General features: G+C 41.9%; 4 protein-coding genes across 4 annotated transcripts; 2 read left to right on the top strand and 2 right to left on the bottom strand.

The window, feature by feature from the left end:
* Positions 1-3,005: 3,005 nt before the first annotated feature.
* On the bottom strand, positions 3,006-4,188 carry LOC121981780. The gene has a single exon (XM_042534493.1). The coding sequence runs from the start codon at positions 4,118-4,120 to the stop codon at positions 3,182-3,184; it is 939 nt and encodes a 312-aa protein (XP_042390427.1). The 5' UTR covers positions 4,121-4,188; the 3' UTR covers positions 3,006-3,181.
* Positions 4,189-6,940: 2,752 nt separating this feature from the next.
* Positions 6,941-7,710, bottom strand: LOC121981781 (40S ribosomal protein S17-like). The gene has a single exon (XM_042534494.1). The coding sequence runs from the start codon at positions 7,583-7,585 to the stop codon at positions 7,163-7,165; it is 423 nt and encodes a 140-aa protein (XP_042390428.1). The 5' UTR covers positions 7,586-7,710; the 3' UTR covers positions 6,941-7,162.
* A 399-nt stretch (positions 7,711-8,109) lies between these two features.
* LOC121981779 (protein FIZZY-RELATED 2-like) lies at positions 8,110-13,514 on the top strand. Its single transcript, XM_042534492.1, has 10 exons — positions 8,110-8,710; positions 8,856-8,978; positions 9,069-9,173; positions 9,971-10,150; positions 10,281-10,343; positions 10,432-10,626; positions 12,737-12,838; positions 12,927-12,989; positions 13,073-13,141; positions 13,266-13,514. Exons 1-10 carry the CDS (start codon positions 8,231-8,233, stop codon positions 13,317-13,319), a joined length of 1,434 nt encoding a protein of 477 aa, XP_042390426.1. The 5' UTR covers positions 8,110-8,230; the 3' UTR covers positions 13,320-13,514.
* A 1,508-nt stretch (positions 13,515-15,022) lies between these two features.
* LOC121981778 lies at positions 15,023-17,293 on the top strand. Its single transcript, XM_042534491.1, has 2 exons — positions 15,023-16,831; positions 16,917-17,293. The coding sequence occupies exons 1-2, from the start codon at positions 15,335-15,337 to the stop codon at positions 17,031-17,033; spliced, it is 1,614 nt and encodes a 537-aa protein (XP_042390425.1). The 5' UTR covers positions 15,023-15,334; the 3' UTR covers positions 17,034-17,293.
* The last annotated feature ends 153 nt before the right edge of the window (positions 17,294-17,446 follow it).

Genomic DNA, 17,446 nt, shown 5'->3' with positions numbered 1-17,446 from the left:
AGGAATGGAATTTCAAAGACTCGAGCTAGGGGAAGAAATACGGATTAGATACCGGAAAGGAAGGAGGAGAGATCTAAAACCTTACTGAGGGGAGATGAATCGAGGAGAGGTGCCGGAGAGCGTCAGAAGGCAGCAACAAGATCGCCGGAGCTCCACAGCGCAGAGAGCAACAGTAGAGGTAACGGAGGCATGTGAAGGCGAGAAGGAAATGAAGAATTTATAGGGTGAGGGCCGGTCGGCCTCCACCGTCGGATTCAGGTCACGGGAATCAATGCATACATCTAGCCGTTTATTTCGAATTGCTTCGGTCACATCCAAATATCATGCAACCGCCTCCGTACTCTGATGGCATTGCTCCACGTGGCAGTCAATCATTCGGAGCATTTAATGAAGGTATGATCGACATTGATGTCGAAGATTGGCGCAGAACGCGAGGAGATCCGGCGAAAGCCATCATTGATTCATTCAAGGATATCTCTGCCGCTGACCGGGCGGAGAGTATTAGCATGGAAGAGCCGTTCGGCTAGACTCACAGTCCAGTCAGTCGGACTATGCGCCTCCTTCGACTAGACATGAAGGGAAGGCAAGTGATCCGGTAGTAAGAGTGGCCCCCCCCTTTTCTTGCAAAGTCAACGCCAAGGGGAAGTCACCGGAACAGCCGCCCACCCAGAGGAGAGTGTGGTCCGACCGGACGGACGGCCGTAGACGGCCGGTCCGATTGGACTGCCGGCCGGCCGATGGAATCGAGTACCCGGAGGGGTCCGGCCGGCTCGCACTTATAGTTGGGAGGCACCCTGTCAAATCGGGGTTCCGACGCTCAGTTAAAAAGGTCATGGACCGAGCTGACCTTTTGACCGATCGCAGTCATAAAGCACCCCTGTTTGTTAGTCTCCACAAAGCACAAGTAAACCACTGCGGATGTCCGGTCGGATGTTTAGGTATCTGTCCGCTCGGACTACAAGTTTGGAGCAAAGGAAAAGGCCAGAGGATTTCTTTCTTTGACAACCTGTAGGTTTCACGTGTGTGCCATGCTCCAAATTTTGTGACAGGGGATTCTGCTGTCCCATCGAGGGCATGCTTTGACTGTAGCGATATGGGTCAGGTAAACTTTCTGACAGCCGCGTACCTAGGAAAGGACAGGTAAGCTTTCTGACAGCCGCATACCTAGGATAGGACAGAGGACACTTATGCACCTTGGTACGCGTGCCCAAACCTTTCACAGCTCTATATAAAGAACCTCAGGTTTCATCGACAGGGGATTCTGGGTACGTACTCTGAGACTTTGGAAGCCACCTTGTTCATCGTAATTTACCTGACTTGAGCGTCGGAGGGTCGTCGCCGGGAACCCCCTTCCCGGCCCGACTTCTGTGCAGGTTAGCCGAAGCATCGCGCCACCAGTCGGAGATCTACATCAGCGAGCCAAGGAGCGCCACGTGCCCAGCGTCTGTTGATTTCTGGTTCGAACAGGATCAACCCTATTACATTCATCTTTAATACATTTTATTTGGCTAAGATCTTTTGTTTTCCTTTCTCTCACTTTAGCTATTCTATAAATGTCTTTTTCCCCTTCTTTTGTATCTAATTTTTGATATAACCGTTCAAAAATTTCATTTTTTGCTTCACTTACTACTTTCTTAGCTTCTTTCTTGGCTATTGTATATTTTTTTAAGTTTTCCCCGTTCTTGCAAATATATAATTCCTTATAAGCTATTCGTTTTTCCTTCACTTTCTCTTGTACTTTCTCATTCCACCACCAAGATTCTTTACTTAGTGGTGCATGTCCCTTTGACTCACCGAGTACACTCTTAGCTACTATTTTCAACTTTGATACCATCTTATCCCATGTTCTATTAGAGTCATCGTATATTTCACCTAATGCTTGTACTTCTACCTTCTCTTTAAATATATTTTGTTTCCCATCATTTATATTTTCTTTCTATTGATACTATGTTTGAGGCATATATCCAACACTACTACCCTATGTTGGGTAGTTAAGCTTTCTCTAGGGATGACTTTGCAATCTTTACAAATCTTTCTATCCTTCTTCCTAACCATAAGAAAGTCAATTTGCAATTTATTATTCTCACTTTTGAATGTGACTAAGTGTTCTTCTCTTTTCTTAAAAAATGTATTAGCTAATATAAAGTCATATGCTATCGCAAAATCTAATATAGTTTTCCCTTCCTCATTCCTCGTTCGAAACCCATAACTCCCATGTACTCTCTCATATTCCTCATTTTTCACTCTGACATGCCCATTTAGATCACCGCCTATTAAAATCATTTCATTTGATAGAATATTTTGTAATATTTCATCTAAGTCCTCCCAAAACCTTGATTTGGTAACTTCATCTAATCCTACTTGTGGTGTATATACGCTAATTATGTTCATAGTTTCTTTTGCCACTATTATCTTAAGGGCTATAATTCTATCCCCTTTTCTAACTACTCCTACAACTTCATCCTTTAACAAACTATCTACAATGATACCCACTCTATTTCTTGCTTTACTCTTTCCAGTGTACCATAACTTAAAACCCGAGTTCTCTACTCGCTTGTCCATTTTGTCTCTTGTACACACAAAATACTAATTTTTTTCCTAATCATCATATCTACTACCTCTATTGATTTACCAATGAGAGTTCTCATGGAGATGTAGCGGTCCTTGCTGAAACGTTACAGTCAGACCCTGTAACGCGAACTCTTACATATTTATCATTACACCCGAATTATGGAGATGTAGCGATCCTTGCTGAGACGTTACAGTCGGACTCTGCAACGCGTTCCTTTCGGAGAACAACCTAGCATTAGCATAATAGTTTAATGGATTCATTTATTGAATATTTATCATAATTTGACGCTGGCTGGCAACCTAACGCAGGGAATCAGCGTTAGGTTCCCTTCATTTTATTTGATATATGAAAAAAAAATCAATTTATAATTTTTTAATAATATAAACTTATAATATATTAAAAATTGAAAATAATATAAACTATTATCTTGATATTTTATCTAAATTGTAAGATAAGACTCTTAATTTCTTGCTTTGTAGGAAGACATGCAGGGAGATTTTTTGGGTTCTAAAACTTCTCTCCCAGTTTTTTGCTTTACAAGGGTTATAATTCATGTACACTCCAAATTTACAAAAGAATCATGTAAAATAATGCAGTATAGTGGCCAACTCACTGTTGCATCTCAACATCATGAACCCATAAATCCATCTGCTTTCCAGCCTGATGACCAGTCTTCCTTGCCATAAAAGCAAACAGATTGATGGCCATTCTCAGGAAATTGAGAAAGAGCAAAGCACAGATCCCTCCATAAACAACCAAATCAAGCAAGCTCCAATCTGCAATTCCCAACAACAGGTCAATTGAGTCCTCTGTAACAAATACCCAACTGATGGCTTCCACTGCCAGCCTGATCACCAAGCTAAACCTTTCCTCCCCAAAGATTCTGCAAGCCATCCTGGAACAAAGTGCAATGGCTGTCAACACTGTGGCCTTCGACCACCCCCGGTAGCCAACAAGGCTCCCGCCGACAACCAGTGCATCCTTGCGGCACACACACGAGAGGCAGAGGCCGGAGAAGGTGGACTCTCTCAGGGCTGCCAGCCCTGTGTAGTAAGCCACTAGGATGGAGTCCAGGTGCAAACTTGCATGAAGGATCGCTGAAACAGTTGATGCTTCAAGCACCGAATACTTGATGTCGCTCTCGTCTCTGTTTCTGAAAGCCAGAGCTGAAATGTAGACGAGTTGGAGAAGAGCTGGGCCTATGTGTGAGAGGGAGAACATGGTGTTTATCCTCTGTCCATTTGCCAAGATCAGCACAACAAGAGGAAGCGCAATTGGACCCGAAGGCAGCAGGTATCTTCTCTTCAATCTCCCAATACTGAGATCAGCACAGGAGAGCGGTCTTCTGCTGAAATCAAGAAGAGTGAAGACCGTAGCAGAGACAAAGGATGCGAGGACAAAGAGGACCACAAGAAAGTCGATGACCGGAGGGTAGTCTTCCTGGTAAGTGCTGTCGCAGAAATAATGATAAGGGCAGTTGATGAGATCTGTGGTTTCTTCAACCTGCCATCTTGTGCACTTGAAGAACAACTTCTCTAATTTCCTCATACTTCCCGCTTGATGAAACAGTTCACCAATTCATTCTTCTGTTGCTGATGCTTTATTAGCTTCTGGCTTCCACCATCAAGCTTTTGCAGTAGTTTGGAGCTTCCTTTGAACCTCTTGATGTTGGTTGGGATGCAGCTTTAGCTTCAGCTCTTACAAAACTTGATGGAGCTTCCATCTGCATCCTTAGAGTGGCAGATTAGTCATACATATGAGAGATCAAGAGTTGTTTTCAGGTTGGTGGGTTAGGGCAGATCAGAAGCTTGTTTGACTTAGTTCTGAAGCCATAAAAATTTCATAATTGCAGGTTTGGTGAGGTAGCAACATGAGACCAATTCCAATGTGTAATTCTTTACACAAGCTCCTAGCAGCTACCTTTGAGCAAAATACAAAAGCAGGTGAGGCATCAGGCAGCAGGTTTTGCTCCACCAGGCATGACTTTTATGTGGAGCCAGCAATAGATTTTTATAAAGTTAAAAGTCAACTCACCTGCAATAGTCCAGTTTAGCAGTAGCAGAAAAGGGAATTGGAATACCTTCTTCATAGGTCCAGTGGAATTGCACCAGCTTCCACTATAAAAAGATAGGAGACAAGTGGAAGCCATACGCACAAACTTGGTGCCAAATTGTGATGTTCCAAGAGTTTGGCCATCAACCTCCAGCAGCAGTACCCTGCTTATGGGAATAGCAGTAAACAAGAAGAGTTAGGCAACTTGTGACTAGAGGAAAAGAACAAAACAAAAAATGAAGATTAAACTATTATGTTCTAGCATCTGAAAGCTTCCTAATGTACTTTTACAGGAAGCATCTTCTCATCTATCAATTTACAATTATCAGGACCAGCCTTGTCATAAATTGTTTAGTTAAGATGAGCAAACAGAATGCTGCTCTTAAATCACTTTCAGCAATTAGCTGCCCGGTCAGCATCAAACATCTACTGCAATCATTTTTATAGATAACCAAGGAAACGAGGAGCAACTCAATCATCAAACAGAAGGATTGAACAAATGCACATACCTTGTGTAGTCATTTACCAACCAATTTGGTAAAAATTGAGTGAGTTCTAAAGATTGTATGCACAAATTTGATAGTAAAATCTGGTAGCACAATAGCAAAGAATATTACTAGTTAAAGCTAGAAATGTGAGGATGATGAAATAAGAACACGCTCCCAACAATAAGCTAACATCAATCTGCCTTTCGTCCATCCATGGAAGGATTATTAAAAGGAGGGGAGAACATTGAACAAAACATACAGATACAGATTTGACTAAATGTTAACTAGAAAACAAGCATGCAAAGCAAAAAGTAAATCATGCTGTAGCATAACTTTATCGTTTGAAATTTTATTATTGAAAATCAAAGCACCAAAATAGAATAAAATAACAGACAGAATAAACCAAATCATGAATATATAGGTGTTTTATCAAATTGATCTGAATGGAACCAAATCTAACCAAAGAAACTTCAAATATTTTAGTAGGAACATTAGGAACTGAACCAAAGTTTTATGGAAGCTGAACTGAAGAGAGCAATAATATCTTAATTTACTATGTTTTGGTTGAGTTTGGGTGGAACAACATATATATAATTCTAATTAGTTTGCTTATTGTTTGTGAATGAAAATAAATCATATAACTTAACAAAAAAAAATTAAAAATAATACAATTTTGGTCTTCTTGTTGCCATTTGTAGAACCGCCCAGGTAGAAATTTATTTGAAACTGGGTATCTAACCAAAAGGATTTTTTTCTTCAGAAACCAATTCAGTTTGAAATCAATAATAGACACCCCAATCAAAGTACAAGTTTTTATAGTTGGTGATCAGAAAAGACAGATTGGTAGTGTTTTATTTTCCCAAACCAATAAGTGGAGTACCAATTATCAAAGGTAATTGACAGATAGTAGTCATGAATCATATTAATAGACAGATACAGAAAATAAAAATAGAACTAGAAATATGTTCATAAATGGACTATATATAGGAAAAACTAACAGCACATAGATGAAACTTACAGTAATTCAAAAAGCAACTAAATACTATACCTACATATATAAAATTGCATAATCATATGTGTCAATCACTGCCAGATATACACTCAAGTAATAACAAATAGGTAAGAGTGGACTGATTAAAATATTTCTTGGTTGACCATGTTTTAGTCAGAAAGAAGATTCAGAGTAGAAAAAAACAACAAGAGATACCATATCTATACAAGCATAATATCAACTATACAAGAATAATGCCGCATGAGCACTAATGCCTTAGATCAAGGAGATCGCAAGTACAATTTTACATTTTCTGAGCCATCATGAATGGAAGAGCGTGAATGAATTAAAGACAAACAAGAGGGAAAATAAGAGTTGTCAAGTTTCAATCATGGCGTTATACAATGATTCACTGTAGCAACATATGAATACAACTATAGCGATAGGGGTCACCGCAAGACAAGGAATCAGTCAAAAGAATGAACGTTAAGAGAATGTGTTGAACATAATAGTGCAGCAGCAAAACGAAACCAAATATATAAGTGGAATTATGCAATTGTCAGATAGTATCACAACAGGAATTATGTTTGATTGAAAATAGCATTGCAGTAGGAATCATCATGTCCCGATAACAGTGAAGAATAAAAGAACTCTACAATCTTCCTCACTGCATGCAATATGTTATTCTAAAAAATAAATGGAACAGTAGGAAACTATCTAAAGCAGTTCTTCCCTAACTAGATAGACTTCTCAGACGGAAAATTGTCTATTAAAAAAAATCAGATACCAACATGTGGGAAACAGTCCGATGGCATCACAGTCACAACACAGACAATGTGATTTGACATCTGATATCGATTAAACAACCAACAAAAGATACCATAGACAAGATCATTCCGTCGAATATAATCTAGAGAAAAGAAGTACTGCAGAATATAAAAGGAAATACACAGACATTCGAACAAAATCTATAGTTAAGGAGTAATGTGGAATATCAATGTTGATCGAAGCGAACACCTCGGTCAGCAATTAATCCAACACATAAAACACGCTACCATCCTAGTTCCTACGGCCTCCATATCCACTGCGGGTCGGGTATGCCTGGGCGGCAGGCGCATCAGGCTGCTTCTCAACTCCGGGGAGTTCAGCCATGCCGAGTGAAGCAAGCATATCAATTGTCTCCTTGTCGACCACGATTTGGTCGACCTTTATGGCGGACTCGTCGGGAACGAAGTCCATGCGGCGCTCGCGCTCCTCCTCCTGCAGCTTAAGGGAGATGCCGCGGACAGGACCCCGCTGGATCCGGCGCATGAGGTGGGTAGAGAACCCAACGATCTTGTTGCGGAGACGCTTCGAGGGGATAATGGCGACCTCCTCCATGATCTTCTTGTTGGTGTGGAAGTCGAGGGTCATCCGCGAGTAGTACCGCTCGATTACCTGGCGCGATGACTTCTTCACCGTCTTCGTCCGAACGCGGCCCATCTCGTCGTCGGTTCTCTCCCCTTCACTCTGCCGTGGACGGCGGCGTCGCAGTCCTTCTCCGATGAACTTCGACTCGAGGTGACACGCGGCGCAATCGCTCAGCTTCGGGGCGGAAGCGTATTATATATAGTAAATTAGAATTAGGGCATTCGTTGGTGCCCTAAAGCTTTTTTTTCCTTTTTAATTTATTATTATTATTATTTTAAAAAATAGATGTTATTTTAGCAAAAATGATAATAAAGAAGATGACCTTTTTAAATTTTATTCATTTATTATTATAATTAACACAGGAAATAAGAAGGTGTTATTTTTAGAAAAAAAGTTTTATTAAATTATAGTAATTTTTTAGTTTGATGTCAATCAGTTCGATCACTTGTCGATCAAATCTAAAGATGGTAATTAATTTGTTTGAAGATAAATTTTGAATTTGAACTGAATTGGAAATTAATCGATGGCCCCACCAAACAGTGGGGAGATCGTAATTGATATATATATTGGGCCCAATCCCACAAACGATCGGATTGGATCAAGCAGTGAGTGAGCGAACAGGGGCCTTCGTCGACGCGGGGGCGGGTAACAAGAAACCGTGCGATTTCACGGTCGTCGCTTCGTCCTCTTTCTCCTCCGCTTCTGCTGCTTTCTGCCATGGAGAACCCTCGCTCTCCCGCTCCCAAGCCCCGCATTTCTTCCTCGATCCCTTACTACCTCTTCGATATGCCTCCGCGCGCCTCCCCCCGCACCGTCTACAGCGATCGATTCATCCCCAGCCGCGCCGGATCCAACTTCGCCCTCTTCGGCGTCTCGTCCCCGCCTTCCGCCGCCTCGTCTGACGCCGGAAGGGAGGACGGATCTGGAGCCTACGCTTCTCTCCTGAGGGCTGTCCTCTTTGGAGCAGATCAGCCCGCCACGCCCGACCTCTCGCCGGGGGTGGCTGGGAGGGTTTCCTCGTCTACCTCGACGTCCTCTTCGTCTTCGTCGGCGTTTTCGACTCCCAGTGGCAATATGTTTCGGTATAAGGTTGACGTGCCCCGGCGATCCCTTGCGGCGCAGTTTGAGGATGGGCTTCCAGGGTTCTCGCATTTCCACCCGAGGGCGCCGAGGAAGGTGCCAAAATCGCCTTACAAGGTGAGTACTTTTGCTTAGATTTGTCTTTGCGCTTAATTTTACAGGGTTTACGGGAGAGACATTGGACTTGATGAATTTGATAGGCGAGAAAATTAGAATCTTTTTCTCGTTCTGGTTCTCAAATTAGATTGCTTTCATCTTTTAGGTGCTAGATGCACCGGCGTTGCAAGATGATTTCTACCTAAACCTTGTTGATTGGTCTTCGCACAATGTGTTGGCTGTTGGTTTGGGTAATTGCGTGTACCTGTGGAATGCCTGCAGCAGTAAGGTACAATTTTATTTTATTTTCCTATCTTTTTGGTATTCCTGAAGGAGCAGAGTGATTCATCAATCTTTGCACGATTGCCTGTCATGTTAGGTTACCAAGCTTTGTGATTTGGGCGTCGATGACAGTGTGTGTTCTGTTGGATGGGCACAGAGGGGAAATCACTTGGCTGTTGGCACTAACATGGGGAAAGTTCAGGTATTGTCTCCAATTTATTCTCCAATATACTAGCAAGTAGCAATTGCTTTTTCCAGGGAAAGAAGGTATTCATATGTTTGTTATGCCTATTTTTAGGAAGTTTGCTATTTTATCATCGCAAATCAGGTTGTTTAAAGTGATAGTTTGTCCTTCAAGTGGATGATAATCATCTGGACATTCTTACATTCCTTGAGGATTCTTAGTTTACCACTTGTGCATAAGATCTTAATTCTATATCTATATATCTATCTATTATCAAAACAGTTTTTTTTATTTCCATTAAAAATCTGCCTGAATCTTGATTTTTTGGTGCTTAACATGGTTCTGCTTTGTTCCTTGTGTTTAGCTTATAATAGTGCATAATAGAAAATCAGCTTGGTCACTGACTATGGCCATCTTCTTTATGAATTTGTTAATAAAAATATGATTTTTCTGAGATTGCAAAACTTGAGAACAATTGTGTGACACTATCTGATGATCTACAGTTGATGAAGTAAAAGTTATATTAAATAAGAATAGGTAACCACGATGTTAATTATTCTTATTTATTCCTCATATTTGCTTGATTTCTATTTTCTCCATTTTGCTTATAGTTTACTCTTTAACATGATGTTAATCTACATACACCAAATGAATTCCAAAGAGATCCTTGACATCATTTGCTCAAGCAAAATATTCCATTTGATGCTTATCTTACATTTTACTTACATTGTTCATATATTAAGATATTTAAACAATTTTTTTCTTTTATTTCTCCCGGCCCAATTGTTTAATCAATGCTTGAAACTGCTATACAGATATGGGATGCATCTCGTTGTCGGAGGATAAGGACAATGGAGAGCCATCGTTTGCGAGTTGGAGCTCTTGCATGGAGCTCGTCTCTACTATCCTCAGGTAGCAGAGACAAGATAATTCTTCAACGAGATATTCGTGTTCAAGAAGATTTTGTGAGCAAGTTGTCGGGGCACAAATCTGAGGTGACATTTTGATACAACTTCTAGTTTTTTTTCAGACTATATCTGACTTATTTTAGTACTTATTAATCAGCTTTGCAGAACATGTCTGTATCTTTCCTTTACTGTCTTATGATGATTTTTATCTACTCAGGTTTGTGGCTTGAAGTGGTCTCATGATAATAGAGAACTTGCTTCTGGTGGAAATGATAACCGAGTAAGTTATATTTTAGTACATTTTTTATTTGTGAATATTGCTTCCGATGCATTCCAAATGCAATTTTTTCCCATTTTTCTTCTGGCAGCTTTTTGTATGGAATCAACATTCATCACAGCCAGTATTAAAGTACTGTGAGCATACAGCAGCAGTAAAAGCAATTGCTTGGTCACCTCATGTGCATGGACTACTAGCATCTGGTGGAGGAACTGCAGATCGATGTATTCGTTTCTGGAACACTACCACAAACTCTCACTTGAACTGCATTGACACTGGGAGTCAGGTAGGTTCTTGCAAATTACCCACCAGTGACTATTTATTTATATTGTTGTTTCTCCAAGGCAACTAAAAAATTCACCTGTATTCTTGTGGTCTTATCGAGTTTATTCTTTTGATGCTAAACTTGCAAGTTCATTGTGATTATTTGGAAACCAGCACACAAGAATAACTACAATAAGAATAGAAATAAGTAATGTTTTCCCATCTTTTGGCCTGCCTAATCAACATTTTCCCATTGTATCTACCATTTAATCCTGATTCATACTTTCTTTTGCAATGTTCATCTTGCAATTTATATCATTATCTAATTTTTCTTCATACTTAAATTTGTGATAGTGGTGAAATCAATTTTCTTTCTTTTCAGCCATCATTTCATAGTTTTACATGTTTTAGTAGCTTCAGGTGTGTTCCTTAGTTTGTTATAACATCTGTAATCATGATTTTAGTGTGTTTTGTGTTGTGTAAATGTTGACCTTATGAATTATGAACTTTTTTTTAGGCCTGCAAGCAAATAAAATGTTAAACTTAGTTACAAGTCAAAAATGTGAAAGACCTATGTCTTTTGGCTCAGTGAAGATAGCATGTAATGCAGAGGTAGTAAAACCTGTGGAGAGTAAGCTGCATTGTCAAGTTTGTGATTTAGATCTCAAAATCTTATAATCCTAAGATCCAAATTGGCCTAAATGATCTAAATCTTAAGTAGGATCAGAAGGATTTTAATTGGGTTAGGATTTCATGAACTCAACAAATGATTTTATGTTCCCTGGCTATTTCTAGATAGATTCTTTGACAATTCAATTATTGGTTAATAGAATAAATTTGCATTCACATAGACATTTTAAAAACTGACATTCAATAAATAGTAGACATCTCTTTCCTACCATATCATCCAAAAGCCTGTTCATCTTCCAAATAGTTTTTTTTTCCATTTAATCCTTTCAATTATCATTTATTTTATAAAAGGTAGCTAAATAAAAATGTTCTATGATACCGTGACAAAAATATGGTTAAATTTAGAAACTAGTGTAAAACTTAGTTAACCTTCAAACCTTTATGTTCATATTACAGCATTCATATATTTCTACACTAATAATATGCTTTATGATATAAAACGATGTAAATTCTAATATATTCATAATAATAATAGATCTCGAGAATTAATATCTACAATAAATTTGAGATTCCAAATATAAATTTCAATACATTTGTTAAATTATTAGATCCCATGCTCTGTTAATATGATCCAATTTGATGAACTTTGATTGTTATTACGTAGGATCTCAATGCTGACATCCTTGGTAAGCTGAGAAAATATGTTCATTTTTCAGGAATATCTGTGGGAACGTGTGAAAATTTACCCTTGAAAGAAAGACCCACATAGGAAAGAGTCAAGAAGGAATTGGCACGTGATTAAAAATAGTTAGAAATGGATAGGCTAATGTATAATCAAGTATACCCTACCTGCAGTTAAGTGCTTGGAAAAGGCATTCCACTTCTAGTTTGAGCAGTGATCCTTCTGTCATAAAATTATCTACTATCATATCTCATTTCCATCAAAAATTTCAGAAGAATGTTAGGACATGCGGCTCCATCAACATAGTTGGTGCTTTAGTTTATCTTGTATCTAATAGTCGCTACCTTAATTTATGTTTGAAACTTTTAGGTTAGCTATACTGATTCAGATGTAAGATGACCCCTTTATGAAACACTATCTATACTAGACAAAGAATAAACTTGGATCCATAACTCTCTTGAAACGCCATTGCCTCCTGTCCATCACCAATGCTGCATCCTAGGCCATCAGCAGCAATTTGCCACTTATAACTGGATTCGGAACACTCCTTCAGTGGATGATGGAGGAAATATGAGCGGCTGAGAGGACAGGTTTCTTTGAGTGCGTGGCAATTCGTGCTCCCCCAGATTCTAGGAACAATGCAAGGGTAGTTGTGTTAAATTTCTCTTCAGAAAAAATGTGGGCAGTGGTTGTAGTTTACTGTCATTTAAATTTACTAGACCTGCACACACACACACACCTGAAGTTGTTTTATTATATTTATGTTTTCTATGTTTGAAGTATTTGCATTCCTGGACAATGATATCACTCCATTACACAGGTTTGCAACCTTGTGTGGTCGAAGAATGTTAATGAACTTGTCAGCACACATGGTTATTCCCAAAACCAAATAATTGTTTGGAGATACCCAACCATGTCTAAGGTTTTATTTTGACTTGGTTTTCTTCCATTTGAGCCCCCACGGTAATTTTGTTTTTCGGCCTATTGAAATAACTCATTCTGTTTTGCAGCTTGCAACACTCATAGGCCATACCTATAGGGTTTTGTACCTTGCTATCTCCCCCGATGGACAAGTAATTGTTGGTTTTGTTAGTTAGATCTTTCTACTTTGCAGCATGATGCAGCTCAACATCTAACCCTTTCGTATATCATGTAGACTATTGTCACTGGTGCTGGTGACGAAACACTACGATTCTGGAATGTATTTCCATCTCCTAAATCTCAGGTAATTTTGTTTTCAACAAAAGAAATTTTGGCCGTTACCTCATTGTGCTATTAATTGTGGTGTTTCCTCTTCCTTTGTCACATTTTGTCACTCTGTGCTAACTTTTTTGTTTTTCTTTTGGTAGAACACCGGCAGTGATATTGGAGCAAGATCGTTTGGTAGAAGCCACATCCGGTGATCGCAACGTCAAAAATCTCGGCCCCCTTTCGATGCTCATTTTGTGTAGCCGCTAAATCCTTGTAACATGAAATTGTAAATTAGTTCCTACTTTCCTATGTTGATATTGTGTTGCCACGGCCACTCATGTCCTGTCGTATATATTTACTCAAGAGTCGCGCGCTAAAAAAATTTGACAGGATCCATTCACAAGGCATCTCATTTGATTGTTTGAATGTGATGCAAACATGTTTGCATACACGATCGATTTATATATCAAGTCGCCATCCTGATCGCTTATACCATAAATTTGATAAGGAAAACCATCATAACTGCTAGTCAATTTGAGGCAAACTAATACATGTGGCAAAAGGGTGATTCGTTCGTCCTAGTGTCTCTGCCAACTCGTCCTTAGGTCAATACGGAAGAGATAAATCACGGGTGACTACTCGTCATTAGTGCAAATGACCAAGATATGAAGGAGGTTATGCTTGGTCATGCCGAGTTTCGATCCCAAAACCTCATGTGGCAATATCCCATGCCTTAACCATCGCACTGTCCCGAGGAGACTGAGGCAAACTAATACATGAACTTAGATTGTCTAGGATCATCCACTAATGATCTACTTCTGTTAGCACATAATGCTCCCGAAAGCATTCACTAATGGCCATTTGCATTTTTTTTTTTTTGTAAGGTCATTGATGCAGTGATGAAAAGGGATCCCATCAGTCGGGTCAAAGTTGAAGGAAAGCAGTGGACAATGGAGGTTAAGGTCAGAACAGTCAAAGGTCCATGTCTTTGAAACAAACCAATTAAGTTGAGCAGCGGCCTTGTCTGTCCGATTGGACGTGACAACTCGGTTGACCCCAATCATACCTGAAGGGTCGTTCTGAGAAAACCCGCGATTAAGGCTAATAGTTAAGCAGCAACTCCCTTGGACCGCTACACTTGAGTGGGAGGCATGTCCTGTCGAACAAAGGGCAGTCCTCCGATAACAATACAATCGAAAGGAAAGGAAAGTAGGACAATAGTTCTATGCATTACGTCCGGACGGGGATTATCTGACTGAGCAATGATCAGTCGACCGCATGTGGGTCTACTAACTATCTCATCATATCCTTTTAGGAATTTGTATCGTTGACAATACAATATGTCCAACAAATAAATCGTACTTTAGAAGTTTTCAAATTGTCATATCAGAAAATTATATGATTGCTTAAGGAATGGTGTCAAGGACACATTTTGACTTATATTTTCTTATAACGCCTACGAAAACATGTCTATGCTTTGAGATACGTACACAAACACTACAGTGACACTATAAAAGGAGGTTTCCATGTACAGACGGAAATATGCGTAATTTTATTTTCTACACACCTTAATTAAAGTTTTCCACTTTTTAACATTACGAGACTAATTTGAACATCGGAAAACTAATGTCAAAAATTTCTTCTCGATCCGATATTGATATTTTTGTATTGCAAGACTACCAAGAATTTTGACCGAATCAAACTTCCAATCATATTTTTAATTTACCATAATTTCTTTTTTCCGGATAGAATCAGTCATAATAATTGTTTGATAGTTGACTATGCTTGAATTGTAGGTGCATAGTTGGGTCCCCTAGCCATATTCTTCATCGTGTCCCACGATGTGAAAATCACTAGTTTGCGTATGACAAACATATCGATTCATATAAACGACGCAGAAAACGGCCCCTCAAGCGCTATTGTTATCCCGTTCTGTAATGCATTGAGATATTATAAGTTTATTGTGCCTTCGACACCACGACTAAAATAGAAACCTTCGTCCCCAGAATAGAAATCCATAATATATCTATGCCTCTGTTTCTTCCTCTCCCGTTTCCCTTCCTTTTCCTCTCATTTTGGTAACCAACAACTTTCTCCTCTGTATATCCGCCCCCTCCTCTCCTCTTCTCTCTTCCGCTTTCCCTTTCCATCGAGCTGCTGTAGATTGTTCCACCGCCGGACAATGGATCAGGAGCAGCAATAGAAGGCAGAGACGGCCCGAGCAGCCATGAAGGACTCTGACGCCGCCAAGTCTCCCTCTTCCCTTCTCTGGGGCGTCTTTGGCGCCGGCGGCCATCACCATCGTCACAACGGTAAGGCTTCGTCCACCCATTTCTGGTCGACCAGGGACTGCAAGCCCTACTTCCTCTTCCACCGCTTCTTCGTTTTCCTCCTCTTCCTTCTGCTCTTGTACTTCTTCTACACCTACAGCCTCCTCTCCTCCCCCTTGCCTTCCTGCGACGGTGTCGCCGTCGTCCGCCTGTCCAACTTTACCGCCGCCGTCGCGAACCGTACCGAGGTGAGATCGTCTCCATCGACACCGGCGCTGGCCGCCCCTCGGCCCCAGTCCACTGCGACGGAGCTGCAACACATTGTGTTCGGCATCGCCGCCTCCGCCAAGCTGTGGGAGAAGCGGAAGGCCTACATCAAGGTCTGGTGGCGGCCGCGGCAGATGCGCGGCTTTGTCTGGCTCGATAAGTTCGTCAAGGAGATGAAAGCTAAAGATCCTGCCCTCCCTGTTCTCAAGATCTCCGGAGACACTTCCCGCTTCCCTTACACGCATCGGAAGGGCGATCGCTCCGCCCTCCGCATCTCCCGCATCGTCTCCGAGACGTTCCGCCTCGGCCTCCCCAATGTGCGCTGGTTCGTCATGGGGGACGATGATACTGTGTTCCTTCCCGATAATCTCGCCCGCGTCCTCTCTCGATTCGACCACCGCCAGCCCTATTACATCGGCTCCCTTTCCGAGTCCCATCTCCAGAACATTTTCTTCTCCTACAGCATGGCTTACGGGGGCGGTGGATTCGCCATCAGCGCTCCCCTCGCCGCCTCCCTCGCCAGAGTCCAGGACCGCTGCCTCCGTCGCTACCCAGCTCTCTACGGCAGCGACGACCGGATCCAAGCCTGCATGGCGGAGCTCGGCGTCCCCCTAACCCGACATCCCGGCTTCCACCAGTACGATGTCTACGGCGACCTCCTCGGCCTCCTCACCGCCCACCCCGTCGCTCCGCTCGTCTCCCTCCACCACCTCGACGTCGTGCAGCCTCTCTTCCCGGGCGAAACCCAGGCCGCCGCGCTCCGACGCATCTTCGCCGGCCCCGTCCGCCTCGACTCCGCCGGGGTGATCCAGCAGTCCATCTGCTATGTGACCGCGCGGCTCTGGTCGGTGTCCGTCTCCTGGGGCTTCGCCGTCACGGTGGTCCGCGGGGTGATGTCGCCGCGCGAGATGGAGATGCCGACGCGTACTTTCCTCAACTGGTACCGCCGAGCGGACTATACGGCTTACGCGTTCAACACCCGGCCGGTGGCGCGCAACCCGTGCCAAAAGCCGTACGTCTACTACCTCGCCTCCGCCCGCTACGACAACGCCACCCGCACCACTGTCACGGAGTACGCGCTTCGCCGCGAGACCCGCCCGACGTGCCGGTGGCGGATGGCCGACCCGTCGGCGCTCGTGGACCGCATCGTCGTCTACAAGAAACCCGACCCGGGCCTCTGGGACAGAGTACTACTCAAAACCTCCATCAACTACTCAACCAACCACCTCTTACTTCCTTGATTAATCAACCACCATGAATCTTCTTTGGCAGGCACCGCGAAGGAACTGCTGCAGGGTGCTGCCCGCGGCGAAGGAGAGGAAGAAGCGGATGGCGATGGAGGTAGGAACGTGCAGAGAAAGCGAGATCAGCGAGCTAGGCAAGCAGTGAGGTCATGGTGTTTGTAGTAATGACGAGCTGAGCTACTCACTGCAACGTTTTTCCCCGCAAAAATTCAACATAGACTCTGACGCTGTTGTAGCCACCTTCGCGTGCTGTTTGGCACTCACGCGGATTTGGTGGGTTGGTGTCCACGCGTCGTGATTTGTGAGTGGCAGAGACACTGATGGTCCTAAACCGTGTAGGTCTCTTCAGTTAATTGTATATTTTATAAAAACAATATATAATTTATTAAATTAAAAGAATTAAAATACCAATGACTTCGACGTTAAATAGAAAAGATAAATTTCCAATTCAAAATTTAGATAATTTTTTTAAAGGGCGATTCAAAATGTCGGTGGTCAAATGCGCCACCTGTTCAATCGAACCGAGTCGAACTGTGAGCCGATCGATTTTGGTTTGGT

The sequence above is a fragment of the Zingiber officinale genome, chromosome 5A (genome assembly GCF_018446385.1).
Source record: "Zingiber officinale cultivar Zhangliang chromosome 5A, Zo_v1.1, whole genome shotgun sequence".
Lineage (NCBI taxonomy): Eukaryota > Viridiplantae > Streptophyta > Magnoliopsida > Zingiberales > Zingiberaceae > Zingiber > Zingiber officinale.
Note: the sequence above shows the minus strand (reverse complement) of the source record. Positions and strands in the feature narration are given on the sequence as shown.